General features: G+C 61.1%; 4 protein-coding genes across 10 annotated transcripts in view; 2 read left to right on the top strand and 2 right to left on the bottom strand.

Moving 5' to 3' along the window:
* CHMP7 (charged multivesicular body protein 7) overlaps positions 1-20,188 on the bottom strand; it is a 32,065-nt gene extending 11,877 nt beyond the window's left edge. For both annotated transcript variants that reach the window (XM_057420822.1, XM_057420823.1), the window contains exon 1: positions 20,179-20,188. The gene's annotated coding sequence lies outside the window, so the exon portion shown is untranslated. The remainder of the gene's footprint in view (positions 1-20,178) is intronic.
* LOC130605387 (tumor necrosis factor receptor superfamily member 10B-like) lies at positions 2,838-10,201 on the top strand. Its single transcript, XM_057420826.1, is given in 10 exon segments — positions 2,838-3,009; positions 5,966-6,098; positions 6,464-6,592; positions 6,951-7,065; positions 7,148-7,239; positions 7,346-7,459; positions 7,462-7,577; positions 7,996-8,136; positions 8,580-8,661; positions 8,754-10,201. Coding segments are annotated over 10 exon segments (1,293 nt in total). The 5' UTR covers positions 2,838-2,925; the 3' UTR covers positions 9,041-10,201.
* RHOBTB2 (Rho related BTB domain containing 2) lies at positions 11,944-24,440 on the bottom strand. Of its 5 annotated transcripts, none has more exons than XM_057420819.1 (11): positions 24,340-24,440; positions 21,667-21,768; positions 15,717-15,918; positions 15,448-15,551; positions 15,174-15,359; positions 14,064-15,088; positions 13,162-13,280; positions 12,931-13,081; positions 12,741-12,829; positions 12,447-12,552; positions 11,944-12,370 (listed from the first exon to the last, which is right to left on the bottom strand). In XM_057420819.1, the coding sequence occupies exons 2-11, from the start codon at positions 21,723-21,725 to the stop codon at positions 12,132-12,134; spliced, it is 2,280 nt and encodes a 759-aa protein (XP_057276802.1). In that variant the 5' UTR covers positions 21,726-21,768; positions 24,340-24,440; the 3' UTR covers positions 11,944-12,131. The 5 variants fall into 5 exon arrangements, with proteins under 5 accessions (XP_057276802.1, XP_057276800.1, XP_057276803.1 ...); XM_057420817.1 differs by lacking the exon at positions 24,340-24,440 and adding an exon at positions 22,040-22,161; XM_057420820.1 differs by lacking the exons at positions 21,667-21,768; positions 24,340-24,440 and adding an exon at positions 20,272-20,634.
* Positions 24,441-24,748: 308 nt separating this feature from the next.
* The window catches only part of PEBP4 (phosphatidylethanolamine binding protein 4), a 71,088-nt gene continuing 69,933 nt past the window's right edge, over positions 24,749-25,903 (top strand). The window contains exon 1 of one of the 2 annotated variants that reach the window (XM_057420851.1): positions 24,749-24,804. In XM_057420851.1, coding sequence (XP_057276834.1) covers positions 24,764-24,804 — 41 coding nt within the window. In that variant the 5' untranslated portion in view covers positions 24,749-24,763. Of the gene's footprint in view, positions 24,805-25,230; positions 25,268-25,903 lie in introns of those variants that run through there. The other variant, XM_057420852.1, reaches the window with a different exon arrangement.

Raw genomic sequence — 25,903 nt, 5'->3', positions numbered from 1 at the left:
ATGCCTGGAGGCAGGGAAGCTGCCTCACAAGGGTGAAGGGAGAAAGGATGCAGAAATCACCCGCTTGGATTTCCTTAGCCTTTCTCCCGAATAAGGCAGGAAAAGGGAATGAAGACAGAAGTCTGAGCGCTCCTCTGCACTGTTTCAGAGGGGAAACTGAGGCAGGGAGGGAGGGGGTGGCAGTGCCGTGCTGCGGGGAATTGAGATCCCTGGAAGGTCACAGCGCAAGGCTTTTCCCTCCCTTTTAAAGAGGAACCTTTAAAAACGGCGTTTCAAACCGCTGGTTTATGAGACAAATCACTTGTTAATGTGGATGGGGGAAGGTCAAAGTTATCGGGTGGCTTCAGATCCCTCCCAGGCACGAAAACAGCCGAGAGGGAACAAAGAGCTGAAGGTAAAACTGGATGTGGGTGTTCGAAAAGAACAGATACAAGGGCACGTACCCCATCACCTCCCCGGCGTGTGCCCAGGGTCACAGTTACAAGCAAGATGCTCTGGAAGGGGAGATTAGAGCCGCTTTCACCCCCTCAATCTCCTTTCAAGGTGGAGCATGAGCAAAGAGACACTACAAGGACACAAGCATTCCGAGGGGCTGAGCTGTGCAGCGCCGCAGGGCACCAGCTCACAAGTTAACCACTAACCCTGGCCGGTAAGAGCTGGCTTCCCCAGCCAGCTTCCCCACTGTCCTCTATGGGCAGCTTGGGCTCCCATCTCCCTTCTCCCCATTACCACGGAGTGGGACACAAGCCCTGGTCCTGCTCAGACCCTGGTGCTCATTTTAACACCCACTTAGAACTGAGGAAGAAGGGAAGGAATTCAGTATCCTAACCCCCCTCTTCTCGATGGGGTTAATTTACCCCCAGTGCTTCTGTTGTGCTGGCTCCTGGGGGGTCCTGGTTCAGGGGGTGCTTTAGGGATGAGCAGGCTGCCCGCAATACGGACTGGGTGCCTGCAGGAAGGCCTGCCCTGGGTGATAAACACCCACCCTTCTCTTGCCCAGAGCCTGCTCTGTAAATCAGCCTTAAATGGAAGCAGCGTGCAGCATGGCTCCAGTGGAAATTCCTGCTTGAATTGGGGGAATGACGTGTCTGCCGGCATGTCCCAGAGCCTGGAGAGCGGGAGAGGGCGAGCATTGCTTCCGAGCTTCAGCACCCTCGGCCCGACACAAAGCTGCCTTTGTCTGGAGCTCCGTGTCAATGTTATCTCTGTGGTTTGACAGCTCCGACGGTCCCGTTTTATCCATGGCTGAGACGCGTGGAGCGGGCACTGGGGCTTTGTAACAAGTGCTTGCCAGGAGGAGGATGTCACCAGGGGCTGGATGCTGACAGTTGACCTCCCGCTGCTGGGATGTGTCTGAGCGCCCGGTATAAACCATGGGGCAAACTGGGAAACCTCCTCCCATCCTGAGTTTCTGCACAGCCATTCCCTAAGGAGCATTAGGGGGACTTTTCAGGGAGAGGATGGAGCAGGTCCTTCCCCATCCTGCTGGACGTGCACAGAGCAGTGCACTGGCCCTGTGAGCTAACTGGAAAATTCATTGCTCTCTAAGGAGCCAAATGACTGCAGCTGAAGTCAGTGGTATCTAGAGCCCAGAACACATGGTTTTGGTTAAACAAAAGGCCCTGCATACTTTTGGGGCTTGTAATAGAAGTACCCACCCAGGAAACCAGCAGGAATTCTTCCCCTTCAAATCCCAGTTCAGCTTAACTATTTTTGGCATAGACAGGCACAAACTGCTGCAAGGAGAAACCTAGGTTTCCATTGCCCACCATGGCTGGGAGTGCAGGTGTTCATCCCGCCATGAGTGTGGCCACCAAAGAGATGCTTCCCAAATATCCACATCTTGAATGGGTTAGAGAAGATGCTTCCCATATTTCCACATCTTGAGTGGGTTAGCTACAGCTCTGCTCATCTGGCTGGAGCCAAGGAGCCTCGCTGCCTTCCTCCAAGGCTGGGAATGATGATGGGCAGCTGCTCAGCAGCCCCGTTGGCACAAAGGTGTTCAATGCACTGAGCCCTTTCCCTGGCGAGCAGTTTTCCTGCTGAGCCGCTTCCTCCCTGCAGCACCATGGGAATGCTGCTGCCCGTTTTCAGGCTGTCACCTGCCTTTGCCTCTGCTTTGGGCTGCCATTAGAGACTCCAGTTACTCACAGCACAGCCTCAGTGAGTCACCACGCTCCTGAGGCAGGGTCCACATCACCCAGCCGTTGTGCAACGCCCAGTTTTACGTTATACAGGGTTTGTTCCCTCTCAACACAAGTTCCCCTGCACAAAACCAAAGCCAAACCCAAGGTGACTTTCCTCACTTCCCAGCTTGTTGGGAAAGGATGGTTGTTTTGCAAAGGGAGTGAGCGGTGCCTTGCCTTTGCGCCTCCGGGATTTGTCACCCGGACGTGTTTGTATAAGCCCCTTTTCCGTGGAAAACCAAATCTTGCGACTTTCCTCGCTCAAGGTGGCTGCTGTGTGATGGGGGCAAAGCGGGAACACCCCGCGGGAAGCATTCCTGGGGCCTCCTGGCTAAATGGGGAGCTTGCAAACGGAGTCGGGGACGGGAAAAGGAATGAATGGGAAGGGAAATAAGGGGTGAGAAAAGGAAAGTTCTACCAAAGCCGAGTCCGGCCCCTGCGGCTGCCACCAACCCCAGCGAAACCCCGAGCGCTTCCGGCAGGAGCACGGGACTTGGCGGAGCCCTCCGCCGGCCTCCGCGGCGCTCCGTGCCTCCTGCCCCTCTTCTCCGGCTCCTCCTCCAGCCTTCATAAGCGCCTTCACCTCGCCGCTCCACGCAGAGTCCCATTCACCGTGCCCGGCGCTGCGGATCCCGCCCACACCATGCCATGCCCGGGGACCTTCACCGAGCCGTGCCCGGGGCCGCGCTCACCGCCGGGGCCGCCGCTCTCGGCTCCGCTCCGCTCCCTGTCGCGCAAGATGCGCTCGTTGCTGCGCTGCGCGCCCCGACGGCTCTGCCCGCAGCCCGTGCTGGTGCTGCTGGTGCTGCTGGTGCTGGTCACGGTACGTGGGGCCGGGGCCGGGGCGTGGGGGGCTCTGTGGGGCTGTGTGGAGGGGTCGGGGACCCCCGCTGGCGCTGCCCGGTGCTGCCGAGGCATGCCCGGGCTTGCCGCGCCATCGAGGGGCCGCGCCTGCCGCGCTGGGGAAGGGTCTTGAGAAGGGGCTGGGGGGGACACAATGAATGGGGGGGGGAACAGGGGTGCCCTGGGATGGGGGTGCGGGTTCAGCCGGGTGGGGGGCGGTGGGAATGGGGAGTGTCGCTGGTATAGCGGGGAGCAGGGGTTAGGGTTTGCCTGGGGAGGGGGCAGCGTCCCCTTAACCAGCGATACTGGGGGTCCGGGGCGTGGGGTTCATAAGGTTCCTCTCAACTGGGGGGAAGCTGGGGCGATGGTGGGGTCACCTGCGCCAGGGACCATGGTGGGAGTGAGGTTATGGGGGTCTCGCTTAGCCTGGGGGCTGTGGGAAGAGTGAGGGCTATAGGGGCTCGCCTGGTCCAGGGGACTGGGGGGGGCTGAGGCTGTAGGGTGTCCCCCATGGCACAGAGGCTATGGGGAGAGCTGAGGGTATAGCGGGGCTCAGTGGGCAGGTGGGGGTCAGGGGGTTCATCCGCCCTGATGGAGGGCAGCAGCACATGGAGGGCCTGTGGGGCACAGTGGGAGCAGCAGCATGGAGGTGGAACGGGAACGGTGATCTCAGCTCCCCGGTGTGGGGCTGCGGGCGAGCGGCTGAGTGAGGGCCATGAGGCAACATGTGGGGCTGGAGGCCTGTGCCGGGGGGGGGGATTTCCAGTCCCTGCGCTTCCCAGCGCAGAGCGCCGTTTCAGTGTCGGGATCTGTTGGCAATGCCGAGGCTGTGCGGGGTGCTTGAAGGCATCGGGGTCGGATGCGGGCAGGAATGCTTCTCTGTGCAGGAACACTACCTCTCCAACTCACCCAAATGATGCTCAAACCCTGCGCGCCGCTGACTTTTAGGACAGAAAGTCCCACCTGCATGGATCGTGTTTGCCCATGCACTGGGTGTTGGCGCAGAGCTCAGACATACCTAAAGTCTTGTCTCACCTCCAAGCAGTTGGATCCCACCCTGAGTTTTAGGCTCCTGCTGCCACGAGGGATCACAGTGGAGCTGTGGCGCAAGGACATGTGGTTGCTTGCTCCGCACTGGAATTCCTCGCATTGAAATCGGCACTGCCGTAGCTGGTTGGAAGGAGTCACCTCCTCATCCAGTTCCTTCCATCCATCAGAGTTCATTTACACATGCCTGGGAAAGCCAGATCTTTCCAAAACCGTCACCTAAAATCCCCTTCCTCTCTCCCATCTTCTATTTAATGCAACAAAAGGGAAGGAGGGACCTGTTGGGACTGACGATGCCCACGTAATAACACATGATATCGTAGCTGCAGCTCTTGCCTGTTGCATCATGCCTGGACTTTGGCCACCCTAATGGGCTGCTGAGAAGGAATGCGGCTTGGATCCGTGCTTTTGTGGGAGCTCACATTCCATCTGCGGGAAGCCGGGAACGGGGGGAGCCCCCCTGTGTTGGTCACACCGTGCCCATGGAGGAGCAGCAGTTGGGCATCTGCTGCCAACTCCTTTGTCCCTGCTCCTTCATGCAGTTGGCCCAGAGCCTCTGGCGACCGGGGGCTGCGGATGCTCAGGAGCTCAGGGAGGGCTCTGTCCTCCGCTGTAGGGTCCAGCTTCTTCCTCGGGATCCCTTCAGGACAAAACCACATTGGGGATGGAGGAAGGGAAAGTTCAACGCTTGGTGCTTCCCAGAGCTTTGCCTCCAGGCTTTGATCATCCCGAAGGAAGGGGCTTTTCCCTGCTGAGAGTACCCGGAGGCAGCGAGGCTTTGGGACGTTTACCTTGGGTGAAAGCTACTCCTGGCTTCACCCACAGCTCCCAGGCTGTGCTCTGGGGGAGTGACAGCTTCGTCAGGGTTAGCCAGAGCTGCCGCGGGCTTTGTGCTGGGCTGATGTGCTTGAACTGCACTCGCAGGTGCTGTGGGCTGATAGCCTTATCGTGCGCTTGGGCGAGCTCTGCCTGAGCTTCACGAGAAGCTCCCCCCTGGTCGCAAGGGGCCTTTCAGGGAGCACGTTGCTCTGTGGCTCTATTGTTTTAACCTTTAAAGCAGCTTCTGAGTCACAGGAGAAATATTTCCTTTAAGAAGCAGGTTTCACGCTCAGGGTGGGAGGGGAAGGAGGAAATGCCTCGGCCAGGCTGTCACTGCAGCATGGCCGGGCATTGCCCCCCTGTATCCCAGCATTACAGGGGCAGAGGCAGGACGTAGGAGCAGGTTTATCCCCCTGGAGCAGCATGAGGACATTGGGGTGCCCCAAAGCCCCAGGCCCCGATGGGTTGAGTGGCTGTCCCTGTTGAGCATTGTCCCCCCATAGTTGGAGTGACCCAGTACAGGAAGAGCTGAGCCAGGGAAAGGTGCTTGGGAGCCAGTGGAAACGTGGCCTTTTTCATGATCCACAGCAAGATAACACGGATGAGGCGGAAACTGGGAGCCTGGAGCAGCCCAGGGTGCTTCTGGTGGGCACAGGAGCCACATCCCGGCCGTGGGGCTGGTTTCCTCCCCACAAACACCCTCCCCATCCCTCTTCCACTTTCTTCGGCGCTGTGGTTTCAGGCGCTCACCAACTGGGGAAGGAAAAGGGGCCTGATGTTATCCTGAGGAAGCGTTAGGGAGCCTTGGCCTTGCTGATAACCTGGCAGCGGGAATCCCTCTGCAAACCTTCTCCTTCTCCAAGGAAACAACCACCCCGGATGCGGGAAGTGCCCTTCGCCTGCATGGAGGGGAGGTTTGGTCCCTGGGTCCAGCAGCTTTGAGCCATCCCAGGCCTCCTCTCCCACTTGGTCTGAGTGCAGTGGGCAGAGCCCTTGCCCGTCTTTTTCTCCCCTTGCCCCATGGATTTGGGGTGGGTTTTAAAGCAGGTTTTTCCCGATTGTTTTAACAGGAAGCTCCTTTGGGAGCGGCTGCATCAGCGCTGCATAGGAGGGACAAGGTGGATCTGTTCAGTGCACACAGGGGAGAGGAAGAGTTTTACCTCGTCCAGAGCAGCAATATCTACTGCAGGAAATGCGCTGCAGGTAAGGAGGTCTCCGGCACCCATCACAGCCTGTGCAACCTCACCACGTCACCGTGGTGGGTCCTTGCTGCTTGTGAGGAGGCAGCGGGAGCTCCAGCTCTCCCGTGCTCCACTCTCATAGAATCCTGGAATGATTTGGGTTGGAAAGGACCTTAAAGCTCATCCAGTTCCAGCCGCCTGGCAGGTTAAAGCCATTCCCCCTTGTCCTGTCCCTGCAGGCCAGGATATGGTTGGCAGAATGGGTTTTGTCTCATTATGAGATCTAAGGACTCATTATGGGAACATTTTCCTCCCTGTCTGCAAAGACATCTCCCTCCTGACCTGTATGTTCACACAAACCCTGTCTTTCTCCTGCCCTCCTTGCAGGCACCTATGTTGCGGAACACTGTAAAGAGCAGAACGGCTTCAGCAAGTGTTTGCCCTGTAAAGACAATGAATACATCGAGTACCCCAATGACCTCCCCGTCTGCTTTGTCTGCCGGACTTGTCGGGAAGGTACAAAGTGGTGAACCCTCAGCACCCTCGCAGGGAAGAGCTTCTGCCTAAGAGCTCATCTCAGTCTCCCCTCGGGCAGGTTAAAGCCATTCCCTTGTCCTGTCCCCATACCCCTTATATCCCAAAGCCCCTCTCCAGGTTTCCTGCAGCCCCTTCAGGCACTGGAGCTGCTCTCAGGCCTCCCCTTCAGGAGCCTTCTCTTCTCCAGGCTGCCCCAGCCCAGCTCTCTGAGCCTGGCTCCAGAGCAGAGCTGCTCCAGCCCTCGCAGCAGCTCCGTGGCCCTGCTCCAGCTCAGTGACTGAGCCTGAGTGACTGAGCGTGGGGTGCCCTGGGTACAGCGCTCTGCTCTCGCCCGCAGATGAGGTGGAGCTGAGTCCCTGCCGAGCCGTCCAGGACACACGGTGCGCCTGCAGGAACGGCACCTTCTGCTCCCCGGAGCACCCCTGCGAGATGTGCCAGAAGTGCCGGCCCCGGTGAGCTGGGTGAGGCGCCGCGTGCCTCTCGATGGGTGCTGGGACCCCCGGCGCTGAGCCTGCCCTCTGCTCCCCTCTGCAGGTGTCCCAAGGGCGAGGTGGAGCTGGCTCCCTGCACGTCCTCCAGCGACCGCCGCTGTGGGCCTCCCACCGCCACCATCCCCAGCCTCTCCAGTACGTGTGGGGCTGCTGTTGGAGGGGAGATGGGCGGAGGGATGGGGCTGAGCTGCTGCTGAGACCGGGAGCATCTCCCCACGTGCCCTGTGTTATCCCCTTCCAGCCAGCTCGATCGTGATCATCTCAGTAACGGTGACTGTGGTCCTCGTGGGGCTCCTCTGTCTCTGGAAGTACTGCTGCTGCCATTCCACAGGTGAGCACGGCCTCATCCCACCTCACTGCGGGCTCTGCATGGGTGGGAAGAGGGGCCTGCTCTGGAGGATGCGGGATCACAACACTGCTTTCACCTTCCAGGGGACAGGAGAGACCTGAGCAGGAAGCCCTGCAGCGTGATGGTGAGTTGCTGGCATGTGGCCCCCCATGTCTTCTGCTCCCCATGTTGCCCGTGGCTCCTGGGAAGGCTGAAGGAGCAGGGGGATGAGTCTCATCCCTGCAGGGGTGTGCTAGAGCCGGGCTAAGCAGAGGAAAGTCAGTGCTCCATGTGGAGTGCTGGCAGCCCCCTCCCCAGTGCCTTTAACCCTTCCCTGGCAGTGGTGTTGGCACATCCAGGGTCCCCAGTGGGGACCTCAGTTTGAAGGGAGGGCTGTGCTCTCCTGCGGTCCCTTCAGGCTCAAGATGAGCACACGAGCCATGCCCTTGGAACGAGGGCAGGGCAGATGCTGGTGTGTAGGTGGCATCTTTGAATGGTCAACATGAGCCCTGCCCTCCCAGGACCACCCAGCTCAGCTGGTTTGTGCTTCTCTCCGGCCACAGGACTACCTGCTGCAGCGTCTGATAAGGTTCCGGAGCAGGAACCTGGGGACTCAGGACAACAATCTCAACAAGAGCTTCTCCCAGGGTCCGCTGCTCTCCAGGACCCCAGAAGCAGTGCCTCCCAGTGCTCCGGGAGCAGAGGTACGTGAGCCTGCTCCTCTGCTCCATCCCGCTTGGCCACGGAGCAAGATGCTTTCCTCTGCCTTCACCAAGCTCATCAGCTTGAGGGCTGGCAGGGCTGGACCCTGGTTCCTGCATGGAGACAGTGAAGGGCTCCCTGTCCTGGCTCTGGGCTCAGGACTCTGAAGTCTGCTCGTTGCAGCCGGCTGCCACAGTCCTCTGCTGGTTTAACGCGGCTGCTGGGCAGACAGCGGGGAGCCAGGGCCCACGGAGCCCCTCTCTGCTCCTGGTGGCCTGCTCTCCTCCCAAAGCCAGGAAGCAATGGGTGCCTTTGGGGTGTGTGGTGATGTCCTGCCCCCACAGCCCCCAGAGGCAGGGAGAAGGTCTCCAACGCCGCCGTGAATGGGGCTTGGGGACAGTTTGTGCTGGCGCTTTGCGGGTGCTAGAGGACTCGGTCTTTCCAGGTGCTGGGGCCGGGGAGCTCGCAGCCCACTGGGAAACCCAGGAAGAAACTGGTTCCGGTGGAAGGAGCAGAGCCTTATGCCCGTAAGTGTTGGGACCCAAGGGGTGTGCTGGGGGTGAACCGGCTCTCCAGGCTCTGCCCTGTCCTCTGAGCTTTCCCCTTTTCCCCCTTCCAGGTTTGCAAAGCAGCTTTTACACCTTTGCCCAAAAGGTGCCCCACGAGCACTGGAGGAGGTTCGGCCGAGCCCTGAATCTGCTGGAGAACGACATTGCCCTGGCAGAGAAGGAGAGCGGGCTGGAGATGTTGATCGAGATGCTCAAGAAGTGGCAGGAGAAAGGAACGATCGACACGTCGGTGAACGCGCTGCTGGACACCCTGCACCAGATCAGCCTCGGCGGCGTTGCCGAGGACATCGCCTTCAAGCTGGTCAAGGAGGGATCTTTCCAGTATGAAGTGAGCTGAGGAGCAGGGCAAGCCCTGCATCTCTCTGCTTCAAGCTGAGGCCACAGATACCTCTAAGAACACTGGAGTTTTATCTTCCTATAGCTCTGCTGTGGCTCTTTGGTAGCCATCGCACAGCTGGAGCCAGGAGTTGATCCTCTCATGAAATACAAACTTCGTGGTCCTCTCTGCTGAAGCTATGGGCTCCATGTTGGTGCTTCCTTCTGAAATCCAGGATGGTGCTTGGAATTCACTGGGTCAATGCAAAGAGCCCTAAACTACTGCAAGCTGCCTCTGGCATGGTCTCACTTGAGAGCTCTGGTACTATATGGATGTCTTCAGGACCAGTGCAGAGAGGGCAGGATGCAGGCATCCCCGTGGCTTTTAACTGGATCGTCCTTTTGGAGGGGGTTCCTGACATCATGCAATGGCTTCTGCTTGTAGGACATTTCTAAGCTGGCCAGCAAGCTCAATACTGTATGTTCAGTGGGCAAGCATTAACTGGGTTCTGGGGTTACCTTCTCAAAGCTGTTGACCGAACACATTGTAGGTGGTAGTGCTTCTGCTTGCTGCTAGGAATCAGCTTGAAACTGGACTTTGAGGGGAGAATGGGAATGGTTTACAATGGTGATCCCTGGGGTTGCAGGCTCTGCTGTCCCTGTCTCAGCCAGCTTGGAAAGATGAATGCACTGAGGTCTGAGCACGGCTCTGGGTACCGGCCATGCATCCTCCAGCTCGATGGGCTGCTGCTCACTGTGCCTCTTGCTCTGGCTCTCACCCATCGCTCAGGGACAACTTGGCTGGAAAACACAACTACTGCATTACTGGAGCTGGTGTGTGCTGCATCCCAGTACAGCCCAGCCCATCAGGACCTGCCCTCCCCTGCGTGCTGGGAGAGCATGAGGGGCATCACCAACCCCTCTCTGGCGTCCCTCCCACTGCTGCCCATTCTCCCCAACACTTAAAACCCCAAAGACGATCAAGCACAAGCAGCAAGGTTGTATTTATGTATTTATTAAGTAATGTAAACCTGTACAGATCTTAACTTAAAAGCGAATATAAAAATAGTGTTGTTTCTTTATGCATGGGTGTGTTTTTATACAGAGCTCTGGCCCAGCCAGTTTCTTATGTCCAGTTTTTACATGTCTCTTTATCAAGGAAGAATAAACATTTAAAAAAGCCTCCTGCTTCCTCACCTGGGTTTCTTCCCCCCATCCCTTTGCTCTGCCACAGGCACCAAAGGAGCTGGACCAGATGCTCAGCACTGAGGATGCAGCCCTTGGCATCCTCAGGCCAGCATCCCGCTGGGAATGCTCCCCGCAGCAGCAGCCTGGGTTGTGCCTTTACACCCACACCCTGAGTCCTGTGCTCTTGAGGTGCCTGCAGGAGGCAGAGACCTCGGTCCCTTGGGTGCGCAGGGCTGGGACCCTGGGCCTGAGCGATGCTGTCAGCCCGTGCTGGGGCTGCTGCTGCAGGGGGGTCCAGCGACACCCCGCCAGGGCTCTGTTGCTATCAAGCTGCGTGGCAATCCATGCAGTGCTCAGTGAGAGAAGGGCTCTGCCTGCCCCGAGTGCCCCTTTGAGCTTGCCCCAGCCTTTGCACTGCGCTTTGATCCGTAAGAGGGCTCGGGGGCGAGCGGTCGAAGCAGGAGCTCTCAGGGACCTGCCAGGAGGCTTCGTGCCCATGTGCAGCCCCAGTGCACCTCTGTGCATGCAAACCTGGGCAGGGGGCTCCTGCAGAGCCAGGCACATGCAGGGGGTAGTGCCGGGACACAGGCTCAGCTCTCAGCCCGGGGAAGGCAAACAGGACTCGGAAGCAGCCCGGATTCAAAGGGAAAGAAACTTTCATCCTACCTGGAGCTGCAGCCTTGCTCCTGCAGCTGAGGATGAGCATGAGCATGCGGAACGAGGGACTCCAAGGTGCTCTACTAAGGCCAGGCGGGAGGAGGAGCAATGAAAAGCAGGAGGACACCACCCGGAGCATCCCTGCTGGGAGCATCCCTCCAGCAGCGGCTTCTCCCAGGGATGGGGCTTAAAGGAACATCTCCATTCCCAGCCGAGGAGGGCGAGCGGAGGTTTGGGTCTCTCCTGCTCACCCCCCCGCCTGTCAGTCCCGCAGAGCCCTGGGGCCACGCTGCCTCCTCGTGCGGTAGGTACCTGCTGTGCTGGTGCACCTGCAAGGTGGGACATGCAAAGTCAGTCCGATGGGAAAGCCAGCTCTCGTTGTACAAGGCGTTGATGGCTGGATCCTGCAGAGCTTCCCTGTCCCTGTCCATCCCAGGAGCGCTGGTTGGGGGGGTGCTGGCGTCACCCCAAGCAGGGCACAAGGAAGCCCCGTGTCCAGTCGCTTCCTCCCAAACACACAGGGACCACGCTGGGCTTTGAAAACACCATTTATTACAATGGAGCCTTCCAGGCTAAAATCCCAAGCCAAGGGCCTGGGGTTGGTTTCTGCTGTGGCAGGTTGTGACGGGGCCGTGGGGTTGGGGATGGGGCTTGGTTTTTGCCGTAGGTTTTCCTGTTGAACAAAACGGAGTTGGGAGGCAGGAACGAGGGAGCTCCTGCTCCCGAACCAGGACGGACCCCACTGCTGAGCAGAAGGGATGCTGCAGTGCCTGCAGGCAGCGGGGGACCAGGGTCCCCTGCACTGGGCCTGACCCTGCTGCAAGTCAAAGGGGGTGGCAGAGCGCCCCCGGCGGCTCCGGCTGCCCGGGGTGATGAGATGCCATCAAACCAACCACGTCCCACCGCTCCTGCTCACACATCAGAGTGGAAGCCGATGGGTTCTTCTTCTTTCTTCCTCTTCTTCTCCTTCTTCTTCTTCTTCTTCGTCGCGCTGCTGATGTTCAGCAGAAGAAACAAAACCACCCCCAAAATACCCCCCCGCCAGCCCTCGTGCTCCTGCAAACGGGAGTTTCTCCTGCAGCGTGCGCGGGCAGAGCAGGGCTCCAGGAGCTGCCGCGCATCCCCAGGGATGAGCCCCTGCTGCCATCGTCTCCTCCAGGGCTTCGGCTGGTGGCGTCTGCTCCACGCCTGGCGCTGGGGCAGGTCACCCCCGTTCCTCCTCCTCCTCCTCCTCCCCGGGATGCTGGAGCCAGGGCGAGGATGGGCTCTCAAACCACAGCCGAGGAGGAGGAAGAGGAGGAGGAAGAGGAGGCTGTGGCTGCCGACGATGAAGGAGAGGAGGAAGGGGAGGAGGAGGCGTTCCAGAAGAGCCAGCGCCTCTTGGGCTGCCGTTTGAGGTGGAGGTAGTCTTCCTTCTCCCGCTCCTTCTTCGCCCGCTGGTAGTGATCCTCCTCCTTCAGGTACCACACCGGCGGCCAGCGGTGCTTCTCGAAGTACTCCTGGTTCTCTGCAGGGAGACGGGGGGGTGAGGGCAGTGCTGGGACCCCTGGAACCCCCGTCTCCCCGCCCCGGCCCCCACTCACCTCCCGACATGGCCTTCATGTCCCGGGGGAACTTGCGGCAGACGTTGTTGTAGTTGGTGCAGATGTGATGCAGGCACCAGTCCGCGAGCTGGTAGGCGCAGTGGAACTGGGAGAGATGGAGCCCACGTCAGAGCCACCCTCGGGCACGTTAAAGCCATTCCCCTCGTCCTGTCCCCATACCCCTTATATCCCAAAGCCCCTCTCCAGGTTTCCTGCAGCCCCTTCAGGCACTGGAGCTGCTCTAAGGTCTCCCCTTAAGGAGCCTTCTCTTCTCCTTCCAGCCCTTTCTCCTACCTGAGCCAGCTCCAGGAACACGAGCACGTCCCCATCGATGTCCACCATCATCTGTGCCGCCTCCATCAAGCCGGTGACCGTGTACTGCTCTGTGAGGGACACACGGGGTTAGAGTGGCTGGGACCGGCTGACACGGGAGCTCGGGGACAGCGGGGGGCCAGCACCGCAGTGCAGCCGGTGTGGGACTCACCAGTGAGAGCCACCAGGTGCGGCAGGCAGAGGCGGTTGGCGAGGATGATGAGCTTCATGTCGTCGAGGTCGGGGCTGGAGCTGAACTGCCCGGTGTACAGGTACTCCAGCACCGCCCGCATGCAGCTCTTGCTGGTGTAGGGAAGTGCCACCTACGGGATGCGCTCCGTTGTCACCCTGCGACCGTCCCCACCTGGTCCCCCCTCCTTCCCCCTGCAGGCTCCGGCCTCACCTCGTTGGTGGAGCTCTCCACGAAGGGGCCGCCGAACATCGCGGCCATCCAGTCGCAGCTGGAGATGAGCAGGGGCTTGTGGGCACTGATAGCACCATCATCCAGCACGAAGGTGACATCTGGGGACAAGCAGAGGGATGCTGCTGGGACCATCCCTGTCACCCAGGGCTCAGGCACCCCCTGGCTCGCACTGGGGACCACAGAGGGAAGGGGACAGAGCCTGCTCCATCCCGTGTTTTCTCCCTAAAGACCCCTATTTCATTTCCCAGCATCTCCTCATCGCGCAGAGGAGTTCAGGGGAGGGCCTTGCTCGGGCTCTGCCTCTTCCAAGCGCTTTTCCCAAGGCACAACACAGCACATTGGGAAGCAAAGTGGAAATCCCAGGAAGCAAAAGTCTCGCCCAAGCTTGAACCTTGGGAAGGAGCTCGGAATTGCTGGGGATTTCCCATGCCCCGCTCTGCTCTCCACCCTGGCCCACGGCTTCTCCCCAAGGCCGGCACATGCTTGTCCCTGACAGCGACAGCTTGGCCTCATCCAGACCCAGCCGGAGGGATGCCGGGACACTGGCACCCATGGGACATCACCCCGCAGCAGCACAGCGCACGCCGGTGGCATGCGGTGCTGGGGAAGGCCCATCAAGGGCACGTTGCTGCTCATAAATCAATGACCCCATGAAATCCAGAGCCAGGGAGTGGGGGGGGCAGGAAGTCTCCTTTGCTGCTCTCTGTGGACAAACAGAGCCCTGGGAGGGCTGGGGAGCAGCAACCCCTGCGGAAGGAGCACCCCTCGCAGGGTAAAACACAACGCTACGGAGCTGCCAGGCACCCAAAGCGTGTCCCTCATCCTTCCATTAGAGCCCCCACAAGGGAGATGCGGTCCTCCCCCTCAGCCCGTGGTTGTACCCGAGAAAGTCCCCTTGGCCAGGCATTCCTTCACCCGGTTGGTCCTCCGGACGTGGAAGGCTTTGGTGATCTCCTGGTTCATGAACGCCTCGTTGTTGAGGATGTTGGCCACCATCATGCGGAGGTCGAACACCTCCAGCAGCTCAGCGATGTGAGCGATGTGCATGAGGTCCCGCTCGTTCTCATCCAGCTCCCCTGTGTACAGGTACTTCAGCACGGCCCGGAAAGGACCCGGCTGGATGGAAGCGTCCATCTTCACCACCACCATCAGCTTGGACTTGTAGGTCAGGGGGTCTTCTGCCATCTCCTCCTGGATGCTGGTGAAAGCCCGGCTCCAAGAGGACAGGTTCCGTCCCCGCCGCAGCCCGTGCTCCCCGTTCTCGTAGCGGTTGCCCCGCAGGATCCCATCACTGGTGGAGGCTCTAAGGCACGGTTTCCTCTGGCCAGACCCGGCCTCCTCGGTGCTCTCACAGATATCAAAGCTCGCAGCACGGAGGAGGAAATCCCGCCCGTGGTGCCTCTCCTCTTGGTGCAGCATCCGCTCGGCAGCCGCGGTGACGGCCACCCCGAAGCCGTGCCCCGTGGTGCTCTGCTGGTCCTCCTCGCTCAGGTCCATGAGGAACAGGTCGTAAAACTTGGAGGAGGAGGTGGAGAGGTAGATCTTGTGTGCGTAGATTTTGATCTTCTCTTGCAGCACCAGGATGACGTCCGCGCACAGCGGGTCCTCCAAGAGGTGGGCAGGACGCTCCTCGTTGTTGGAAGGGGGGTCCGGGACGATGATGATGGGTGGAGGGGGCTTAGGGGGCAGGAAGGGGGCTTGGAGGAGAGGCCGCTGCACGTTGCGGAGATGGGACTTCCAGAACTGCAGGTGACGGCGGGAGATGAGGGCGGCGCGGATGGCGTTGTCAAAGACGTCCTTGATGCCAAACTGGGCCACCACGCTCGTCTCGTAATAGGGGATCCCCAGCTCCTTGGCCACCTCCCTCCCCTTCTCTGGGGGAAGGATCTCATTGGGTTTGATCGGCCTAGAAAAGAGGGGGGACAATGGAGAGATGTGCGCTAAGGAAACGCGTCGGGCAGGCGCAGACATCCCCGTGGCGCGAGCCCTACCTGGCCAAGGGTCGCCGTGCCCGATTGACGGCCTCCAGGTCGGCGTAGCGCAGGTCGAGCTGGCAGCCCACCAGGATGACGGGCGCACGGGGACAGAAGTGCTTGATCTCTGGGTACCACATGGTCTTCACGTGGTGCAGGGAGTTGGGGTTGGCGATGGAGAAGCACAAAACCACGACGTCGGACCTGCGAGGAAGGGGAAGGTGCAGCCTGGGGATGGAGCGTTGCCCTCCCACCATGCCCAGGGTAGCCCAAGGCTCTGCCTCTCTCCTACCTGCCATAGGCAAAGCGCCTGTCTTTGTGGTGGTCACCAAAGGTGTCCCAGAGCCGCAGGGACACGCTAACATCATCTACCACATCCCGTGAGCGCTCCAGCACCTGCGGGAACAGAAGCACCATCCAGCTCCTTAGTCCTTGAGCCCTGCAAGAGCGGGGGCTGTCCCCACAGCATGCAAGATACAGAGGAGTCATCCCCAATTCCCCCATGGGGAGGGTGCAGCTCCCTTTCCTTGGGGTTCCCTTGGAGTACCCCATCACCCTCACCTCCTGGCAGACACGGTACTGGTCGATGGCCCACACTGTGGGCACATGTGTGGCAAGGAGCTGGTACTGGGTCAAAGTGGCGTTGCAGGCGCGGGCGCAGATGAGTCGGGTCTTGCCCACCGCGTTGTCCCCGACCACGACGCACTTGATAGTTTCTACGTTTGGCCTCTCATAATCCATGTCAGAATCCATTAATTGGGACCTGGAGGGGAAAGGGGGGGGGGGGGGGGGTCGGAAATATGCTTGGGAGAAGCCAGGGTGGGCTGCCTCCAGATGGGATGGGATGGGATGGGATGCCAAGGTGGGGGCGAAGCAACAATACGATGCTGATACTCACACTAGGAGCCACCAGCCCCTGGCAGCACGGGGGACGCGCTGCAGTGACTGGGGGCGCCGGTGAAGGCAGGAATGCAGGCAGGGTGCAGGCAGGGTGCAGGCAGCTCCCCAAAGCTCCCCACCAGTCCCCTGTAACGCTGCAGGTGCCCGTGGCAGCGTGCGCTGCTGTGCCGCGCGTCAGACACATGCCCTGCGTTTCATCCCCTCCTCCCTCCCCGCTCTGCCTCACGCTTGTTCATGTGAGATGAGGCTTCCTCCTTCCCCCCCCCTTCTTCCTTTCCCCTTTCTCCCTTTCCAGCCTTTGCAAGCGAAGCTTCCAGATCCGACCGACCGAGCGCGCACACGGGCACTGCCAGCATGGCTTGTGGAGGGGCTCTCACCCTCGGCGCTGACCTCCCACCCCATTCCCACAGGGAATGGTTGCTCCCAGCTAAGAGCAGCAAAGGAGAAACTCATCGCGTTCGCAGGAGGATCAGGAGCCGTCGGGTTTGGGAAGGCTCCCAGCATCTCCAGCCTTCCCCGGTACTCCCAAGAGAGAGGTTGGTGCTGTGGGTGCTGCGAAGCCGATGCAAAGCACCCGTATCCCGTGAGGTGTAACACCCTTTGCCTGCTCAAAGCCCCCTAAACCAGCCAGAAGGAACTCACCACAGCATTAAGACAGGGGTTTATGTGGTTTCCAGGAGGAAAAGCAGGGAGGAGATTGAACCAAAGGGGGAAAAGGACAAAGAAAAAACCACCTCACATCCCAATTGCTTTGAACTTCCCAAAGCCACAGATCTCTTCCCCCCTCATCACCCCCTCCTGGGCCCGGCCTCACGCGCTGCTATAATAAACCACCAGCGCCAAGGCTCAGTGAGCTACAGCACCCGGTAACGATGGCAACGGAGCGCGGGGACCACGGCCGCAGCGCCCCAAACCTGCCTGGCAAGGACTTCCCAATGTTAGCACCTCCCTCCCGTGCGCAGGCTCCCTGGGCACACCTGAGCTACACCAGGCAGCAGAGAGGGCACGTGAGAGGGCTCCGCACCGAGCAGCATCGAGCCACAGGGCAAGCGTGGGCAGAGGCGGGTGGCACTGATCCAGGCTGCTTTGGGTGCCAGTGCCGAGGCATCTGCTGGTCCCAAGGCAAAAGTTCTCCGAGTTGCCTCATCCCCTCCATCCTTTGGGATGCAGGGAATCCTATCTGCTGAGGGCATTGAAAACTGGGAATCGCCACATCCTTGGGCTCTGCACAGTGCAAAGAGTCAGGGCAGGTTCTCTCCTTCCCTGTTAACCCATGGAAATCTGTTTCCATCTCATTCATCCCCCTCCACCACTGTCCCTGCTCTTCCCGGGATCAGCTTTCCCCTATGGGACCAGGAGATCTCCGGGGGGGTCACCAGTGCTCATGGAGCTTCGCTGCAGTTATTTTTAGGACCAGCCGTGCTCCCAAGCGGGCCAAGCTCATTCAGATGGGGAGAAGGCACATGGAGATGACAGCTGCGGGTGGCTGTTTGGATGCTCATCCTGCACCCAGCCGAGCACAGGGGAAAGTCTGGTGCTCCGAGGGAATTAAGGGCTAAATCCTAACGGGATCAGTGCCTGCATGGAGGGGAGGAAGAGGGGGACAGCAGCAGGCACAAAATATGGGCTCGGAATAAAGCAGAAGCACACTGGGGAGCTCCCGTCACCCCCGGAGGGGGCTGAGCCTCTTTGCAGGGACAATTCCAACAGCACCACGTAGCCACCTCCGCAACCACCTTCCCCCATCTCTCCAAAACCCACCAGAGAGCAAGAAATAACCCGAGATGCCAAAACATCGGAGATCCCCCCCCAGAAAAAGCCTTTCCCTGTGGAGCAGGGATGCTCCAGCCTGCAGCAGCCCCCGGCACCGCTCTCCCTGCCAACCGCAGCCCCTAACCCAAACCATGGGCACCCAATTCACCCCAAAGGGACCCCCCAGAATCGCTCCTTCCAGGCTGCCCAGCCCGCGGTTGCCAAGGCAACTGCACCATCACCCCCGGACCGTCGCCTAGCAACTCCCAGGCTAAAAATCCTCCATCCCGCACCTCGCGAGCGGAGGAGAGGCCCCAAAGCGGGGGGAAACAGCCCCAAAACGGCAGCGATGCACAAAAATAACGCGGCCCCTCCAGGGACCCACCGACCGGCAGCCGTGCGGTGGGGGCGAGCCGGGGCCCGGAGGAAGGAGCCGGGGCTGTGCAGGCCGCGATGGGAGGGAGCGGGGCCCCGAGCAGGGCTGCGGCACGGACGGGCCCGGCCGCGGCACAGGGGAGCCGGAGCACCGGGAGAGGGGCATTGCGATGGGGCCGGGGATGCTCGGAAGACCCACATCGGGGATGTGGGGCACTGCGATGGGGCTGAGGGCGCTCGGAGCACCCATATCGGGGGTGCAGAGCATTGCAAGGGGGCTGAGGAGCACCGGGATTGGGTGCGGGGCTGTACAGTGAGGATGGGAGTGCTCGGAGAGCCCACGCTGGGGGTCCAGGGCATTGCTATGGGGCCAGGGATGCTCGGAGCACCAAGATTAGGGCTTCAGGGCATCGGGAGTAGGAGCAGGACACTGCAAAGGGGCCAGGGATGCTCGGAGGACCCGGATCGAGGTGCAGGGCATTGCAAGGGGCCGGAGGTGCTCGAAGCACCCATATCGGGGGTGGGACATCTCAAGGAGGCCGGGTTAGACCCAGGCCGGGGGTGGAGGGCACAGCAGTGGGGTCGGCGGTGCTCGGTACCCCCGGGCCGGGATGTGGGGCACTGCAAGGCAGCGGTGGGTGCAGCGGGACGGGGCCGGGCGCCGTGAGGGGGCAGGATGCGCGGATCGGGGCTCGGGAAGCGGGGGGGGGGCTCCCCGGTACTTACACCAACACAGACGAAGCGGCGGCTCCCAGGGGCCGGGGCCGGGCTCGCCCCTCCGGACATGGCCACGGCGCAGGTTGCGCGGCTCTGCTCGGCGGGGCTCGGCGCTGCGCTGCGCGGCTCAGGGCCTGGGGCGGTGGGGCCCATGCCGGCACCTCGGCCGCCCCGCGCTCAGCATCCGCGGCCCAGCTGCGCTGCGCGGAGCCCTGCGCGGAGCCTTGCGCGGACGAGCCCTGCGCGCTGCAGTCGCGCCCGCCCCGCCTTTCATTCACAAAAAACAACCGGCCCCACCGAGGCCCCGCCCCCGGCCCCCCGCCGCCGCCCATTGGCTGAGAGAGACCGGGGGGGGGGGACTCCTGGGGGGCTGCGGGACCCACCTCCTGCCCCCCCTCGCAGGGGTCTTCATCCTGCTCCCCACCATCTGCGCCGCATGGGGACCCTTGTCCTGCCACCCCAGTCCTGCCCTTGATAGGGACCCCCATCCTGCGCCCCCAATCCTGCCTTGAATGGGAACCCCCATTTTGCCCTTTTGCCCCCCAGTTTTGCCACGGATTGGTCTCCATCCTGCCCCTAACCCACACCAGTGTGGGACTCCAGCCCTATACCCCCATCTCAGCCTCCATCATCTGCTGCATCCAGCCTTCATCCTCTCCCTGTATCCCATCTCCATCCTCCCTCCTCTCCCTGCTCTCCTGCCGCTGGGAAAGGGTTCACCTTCTGCTTGCCCCCTCCTTGGACCATCTTTCCCCCCCAGCCCTTGTTGGACGGGGGCTACCCAGGATCTTCCAGCCCCCCAGCTCCCTGCCAGGCCACGCGTGCTGCTGCAGGCCATCAGTCCAGCTGAGGAAGGGGCTGCACCAGAGCAGACCCCTCATGTGGCTACCCCCAACTCCCAGACCCCCCCCCCTCAGCACCCGGGGCTGTTCTCGTGTGTGTGGGGCAGATGTGACCCATCCATCCACACGCTGCAGTGCTGCCCTTGCACCCCAGCCCGTAGCGCTCCTCACAGCCCCCTCCTCACCCCACAGCCCCCCCCCAGCGCTGCCCCAAACCCCCAGCTCAGGGCACATAAAACCCCAAAGTCATCCCCGCAGCGCGGCTGCCGGGAAGGCGCCCGGCCCCGCTGCCTTGACCCCGAACATCCGCATCATGTGATGCCTCGCCATCCTTTCCCAAGGCTTTCGGCCGCCTTTCCCCCCCCTTTTCCTGGCGCCGGGTTAAGCTCGGCCTCCCCAGCCCGTGGCACTGATGCAACCCCGCGTCAGCCGGCGTCAGACCCCGGCGCTCACCTCGCAGCTCCCCGATCCCTGCTCCCCATCCCAGCCCCGCATCCCGGCCCCCCCCCCGGCATCGCCCCCCACCTCACCTAACTCGCAGGACCGGGATCTCTCTCTCCATAGCAGAAGGAGATGGAGTCGCTTATTGGGGAAGGGGGGGGGGCGGTCTGAGCCGGGCATAGGCAGCTCCCGGGGCTGCCTCCGAGCCCACGGCGGCTCCGTGAGCCCGTGGAGAAGCTTTTGGCTTCCCAAGGAAGCTGTTCCGAGCCTTGCAACGGGAGCTGCGAGCCGCCGAGCCGCAGCTCCGAGCCTTCTCCTGCTTGGAGTGGGTCACGGGGAAGGAACACGTAAGGCTGGTTTGGAGCCGCATGATTTGGCTTATTTGCTCTCTTGTAGCAGGTGCTTAATTGTGGCATAAAGAGCTGCCGGCAGCTTTCTGGGCAGCCGAATCCCGCCTGCGCCCTCCCTGCCAGGCACAACAAAAGCTCGATTGTCGCCTGCGGGGCTCCCGGGCCCTTTTCCCGGCAGGAGGAGCAGGGACACGGTGGTGGGAGGCACCAGGGAGGGCTCCGGGCATGGGAATGCGCTCCGGAGCATCTCCATGGGAGGCAAAACGCGTCTCAGCTGATGCGCTGCATCCCGCTGCTGCCCGGGGGTGGCGAGGCCGGCACCGCTGCCCCTGTCAGGGCTGTGCTTACAAAGCTGTCCTCTCCCTGCTCCCATGGCTCTCTCTGATTTAAGCCTCTTGAACTTGTCCCAGAGGGCTCCCACCTGCCCAGCTCCATGACCACCCTCATCCCCAGACACAGCTCCAGAGCCGATGCTGAGCGCTACAGGGGGGTCACACCAGGAAGCTCGCACTCAGCACTCCACAGCATCCTCCTACCTCCATCTCCCCCTTCCCAGCAAGGAAAGAAGCAGCTCTCCGGGTATCAGACACGAGCAGATACTGCTCCAGGCATTGGCAGTCATGGGGTAAAGGTTGGACTTGTTGATCTTAAAGGTGTTTTCCAACCTGATTGGTTCCATGATTCCATGCCCTCCCTGATTAAACTTTATGACTCTAATGCCGGAGCGTTCCCATCCCTTCCCAGGTGCTCCCTGTGTCCAGCCTCGCTGGGGGCTGGCCGACAGGGATGCAAACCCATCTGCAGCTCTGCCACCACTGGAGCTGTAACAGGGCTGCCCCCAGTGCCCCCCACCCTGGTCCCCACATGAGGCTGAGCTCAGTGGTATTCACCTTGCAGAGGACAGCATCCCTCACCAGCAGCACCCTGGGAACAGCGCATTTCGGGGGGGGACACCCCAATCCCCCCTGGCAGCCCCCGCTGCTGTGGGCCTGCCTTTGCCTTGCTCTGCCCTAAGCCCTGCCGTGGGGTTTCTGCCTTATCCATGCGGGAATGGAGCAAAGGGGAGCGAAGAGCAAAGTCCCCTGCAGAAAGCGGCTGGAGGAAGAGCCGTGAGGAGGAGCAGGGGGTACTCACAGGCTGTGGGCCATGGCTGTCATCTTCCCGGCGGGGCTGCCTTTCCCTTGCGTTTCCATCTCTTTCTCCTGGCAGATCCCGAAGGGGAAGGGCAGAAGGGCTCTGTGAAAACACCCCACACATGGAGTCACATCCCGCAGCCACCCCCTGCCCTCTTGCCCCGCTACCCAGGGCACTGAAAGCCTGTTCTCAGGCACGAGGTCTGCTCTCCCCATGCCACTTCCTTCCCCACACGGAGCAGCCGAGGGGGAGATGCACAGATCCATGCAACAGGCATGCACAGACCCATCCCTTCCGCTGAAGCCCAGCCACAGCCTCCTCGCAGCCCCAGCGGTCAAGGGGGAGTCCCCATTCCCTGCTCCAAGCATCTTACCCTGGGAGTGGGAGCCTTCCCTGCGGGCACATGGAGCCCAGGCCGTGCCTGGTGCCACCACCGAGCATGTTTGCCTTGGCCAGGGCTCCGGAGCAAGGCAGGGCAGCGGGGCTGTCCCCTCCTTCCCCAGCTCTGCATCACTGGTGCCTGCACACGTCAGGCTGGAGCAGAGTCCAGCTCGGGCTTTGATCCCGGCAAAGCCTGGCTCTTGCCGGGAACGGGGTTCAAAGACCTGCTGTGGTGCTGGGTCCTCTGGATCCAGGCAGGAAGAGCAGTGAGGGTCTCCCCTCCAATGTGCTGCTCTGCTCTGCTGCAAGGGATCTGTAGCATCCCCCAGGCACCCATGCAGGCTCCATCAGCCTTCCCTCACCATGGAGGGAGGTGGCAGCTCACGTAAGTGTTGTTTACGGACTTAATATCCATGTGGACCCAGCAGGCAGGGAAGTCTGCAACCAGCACCCTGCCAAATGCTGCCAAACCCCAATCCTCATGGATGTGCCTCCACGGGCTGGGACAGAGAGGCCGGAAAACTGAAGGGGAAGGTCAAGAACAAGCCAAAAGAGCATTTCTGCACCTTTCATCTCATGTCCTGCCACAGAGCAGGGTCTGTGTCCGAGCCAGGAGATGGGAGGCTCTGGAAATTCACTGCACTTGCATCCTCTGACCCAGCCTGGCTCCCGTCTGCCAGCCCTGAAACAAGGCACCTGATAGGCCACGGGTGGTAGCTCACCCTGCCATCAACACCGCGCAGCATCCCAGGGATTCATCACTCCCTCCATCAATATTTAAACCCAGAAGGAGCCATTTTACTGCTGTTTAATGCCACGTGTCCTCCAAGCACAGCATCCTCCTCTAGCAGAGCTAGTGAACATCTGGGGCTCGAGGAATGGGGTCAAGGTCTCAGCCTGCGTGTGCTGGATTCCTGCACCCTTCAGCTGGGATGTGTGGGATTTACCCCACGGAGTGAGAGGAAATCCCAGCTCCTGCTGCTCCTCCAGCTGCTTCCCATCACCTCAGCCAGGTTTGGGGATGCAGGCCCGGCCCCATGCTCCCAGGAGGGCTGCAGCCGGGAGCGCTCGCAGGCTCAGGCTGCTCCATGCAGCATCCGCAGCATCAGGAGCTGCTGACGCCTCCTGCAAGCGCTGTGAAAAGCTGCTATTTTGGGGAAAGTTCCTCTTGTAACGGTGCATCCTGTGGCTTCGCTGCTTCCCTTTGCTCCTGCTATGGGAAGGGCTGCAGGAACAGGCTGCTAACACCGCCAGCAAGCCCGGGCTTGTCAGCAGGGACGGGAAATAACCCCCCCGAAAGGCATCCATTCCCACATGGTGCCCTGCTATGGGTGCGGGGGGGGAGCCGGGATTGCTGCAGCCTGGGGACCGATGCTCAGAGAGAAGGGGGAAGTGTGGGACCTTCCTGGGCCTGGTCCCATGGCGCAGGGCTGGGGGGGGGGGGGGTGCTGTTATCTCCATCTTAAGAAAGGTTAATTAAAAACTCAAAGAAGAAGGAGTCTGTTTCTAAGCAACTGTCTCCAGTGGGGATGGAGAGCAGAGAGAGAAGCAGTGATGGGGAGGGAGGAAACTTCTGGGGTCCCACAGCGCCCGGCAGGACCGAGGGGGTGAGGGATGGAGCAGAAGAGCTACTTGGGCTCATCTCACCCATGGTGGCTGCTTGAAAGGCAGGAGAAGAGGAGCCTTGGGGTGTGGGACCAGCAGCAGCAGCAGCGCTGGGGCAGGGCAGAGGGCGATGGGTGGGAGCGTCACCCCCTTTCCCCACCATAGCCCATGGGAGAGCGTCTTGGGGAGCAGCACCCGAGCCCCAAAACCACTTCCTGCCCCAACGGCTGCCCCTGCCCCACCGCAGGCAGCAGGAGCCAGGCAGGCAGCGCTGGTGCTGCATGGACGCCCTTGACTACCTGCCAGGAGACATCAACACCCCTTATTGAGGCAGCAAGGAGCAGCCATGGGGAGGCTCTGGTGCGATCCGTTCCCATGGGACAGCATCGGCCCCACAGCACAAGTCCCTTTGATGTCTCCTTGCACGTGGCTCTCTGCCCACAATGCCAGCTCCAGTTGCCACCAGTGCAACCCATGGAGCCTCGCTGGGGTCCAGCGGCTCAAAGGGGAGCAAAGGGGCAATGAGGGGATGAGGAGCTGAGAGCATCACCCGCTCCAGAGGGAAAGGAGACAGGGAAGACCCCCTCCGCCTCACCTCATCCCATTGCTGTGGCTGGGGCCAGCCCTTGCAGAGCTCTGGGGTGGGGAAACAGAGCTGGAGGTGCTGGGTGCAGGCGCTGTGGTTACCTGTGAGCTCCGGCTTGGCTCCGTCCGCAGCGATCCCCTCCGGTCCCTTCGCTTCCCAAAGGTGCCAAGTGGCCAGGGCAGGGAGGACGCGTTTTTATACGCTCGCCCATGTGATCCAAACAAATGCCCTAAGGATGAGTTTTTGCACTGACACCAGTAAAGGGGCCGGCACTAAAACCTGTTGGACCACAATCCGAGCTCCACACATGGGAATTTTCCACTCCGGGTGCGCCGGCGGCACGCGCCGGGGCCCGCTCCCCATCGCTGCCACTTCCCAACGGGCTCCAGACTCATTCCTAAATGCTTCCAGCATCGCAGCTGGAGCAAATGGGCCTGGATGGAGGGGGGGGATGGATGGGAAGGGGGAAGGAAAGTGTTTAAGCCGTTGGTTCCACCTGAAGTCTGCAAATCCCTTGTTTCTCCCATGATCTGGGGAAGAAAACACAGCAGAAGATGCCAGCCAGGGTGAGAAATGAGAGGGAATCCTTGGAAAACCAAACCCTCCGTGCAGCCTTGGGGCTTGGCAGTGGCACTTGGGCACGGGCTGGGAGGTGCTTGTGGGAGCCACAGGCCGGGGTCCCTCGCTGGGATGCTGCTCTGGGATGCTGCCGGCGTGGTGCTGGTGACACTGAAGGCAGGTCCCAGGGCAGGGTGAGTCAAAGCGAGCAGGATGGGAATGGAAAGGGGAGGGCGAGCTCTGGATGAGTCAATGGGAACCAAGGGACCAGGGAAATGGCCACGGGCCATGGCAAGGTGTTTGGCAGGGGTGATTCAGTGGGACCAGCTGTGAGTCAATGGGAAAGGAGGGAGCTGATGGGTGATGGGCTGCAGGTGCCCACCAGGCTTAAAAAGAGGCAGGAGGAGCCTCCCCCCTGTCCTGCTTCCCTTGGAGGATGCCTTCTGTGGGTAGAGATGCAGCTGATAACAGGTAGGAACGTGCTCTGCGGCACAGGCACCAGGGGTTTTGCTGGCCAGGTCTTGCCTCACCTTGTAATGGGGCTGGTGCTGTGCCCCAGGCACCTCTGGTGCTGCGTGTGGCTGGCACCCAGGGCTGGCTCACACCTCCAGTGAGCCCTTACCTTGCCCTGAGTGAAGCTGGAAGAGGGAGCAAGGGGCATTTTCATGCCTGACTTGGTGCAGGCCCTAAGAGGGCTCCTTTTTGCTGGGCCATGGAGCAGGGAAAACGTTCCCAGCCTGGAGCAATGCCTGGTGTGGAGCAGCCTCGACCTCTGCAGGGTGCACGTTAGTCTGTGCCCTGCATACGGGGGTCACCATGGGGGGGTTCTCAGCCTTCCCTGCCCCATGCTCAGCCCTGAGCCAGCCCCAGCCTCAGCCCTGCCAAGGAGCTGCTGTGGGGCTGGGGCCGTGCCAGACCTGCCTGGGCACAGGCTCCCCTCGGCTGCCGCGCCGCTGGTGCGGGCCTGGGGATACCGGTGGTAGGTGGGAAGGGGGGGGGTTGTGCTGTGTTTGGGGAGGGTCTTGGGCTCTTTCCCCTCTTGGTTTGCTGCTGGTTGGGTTGTTGGGGATGTGGGAGCCCTCTTGGTGCGGGGAGCTGCGGACGGGG

Source organism: Pezoporus wallicus, unplaced genomic scaffold (genome assembly GCF_028554395.1).
Source record: "Pezoporus wallicus isolate ANWC-B61680 ecotype Strahan unplaced genomic scaffold, APGP_CSIRO_Pwel_v1 contig_8717, whole genome shotgun sequence".
Classification (NCBI taxonomy): domain Eukaryota; kingdom Metazoa; phylum Chordata; class Aves; order Psittaciformes; family Psittacidae; genus Pezoporus; species Pezoporus wallicus.
Note: the sequence above shows the minus strand (reverse complement) of the source record. Positions and strands in the feature narration are given on the sequence as shown.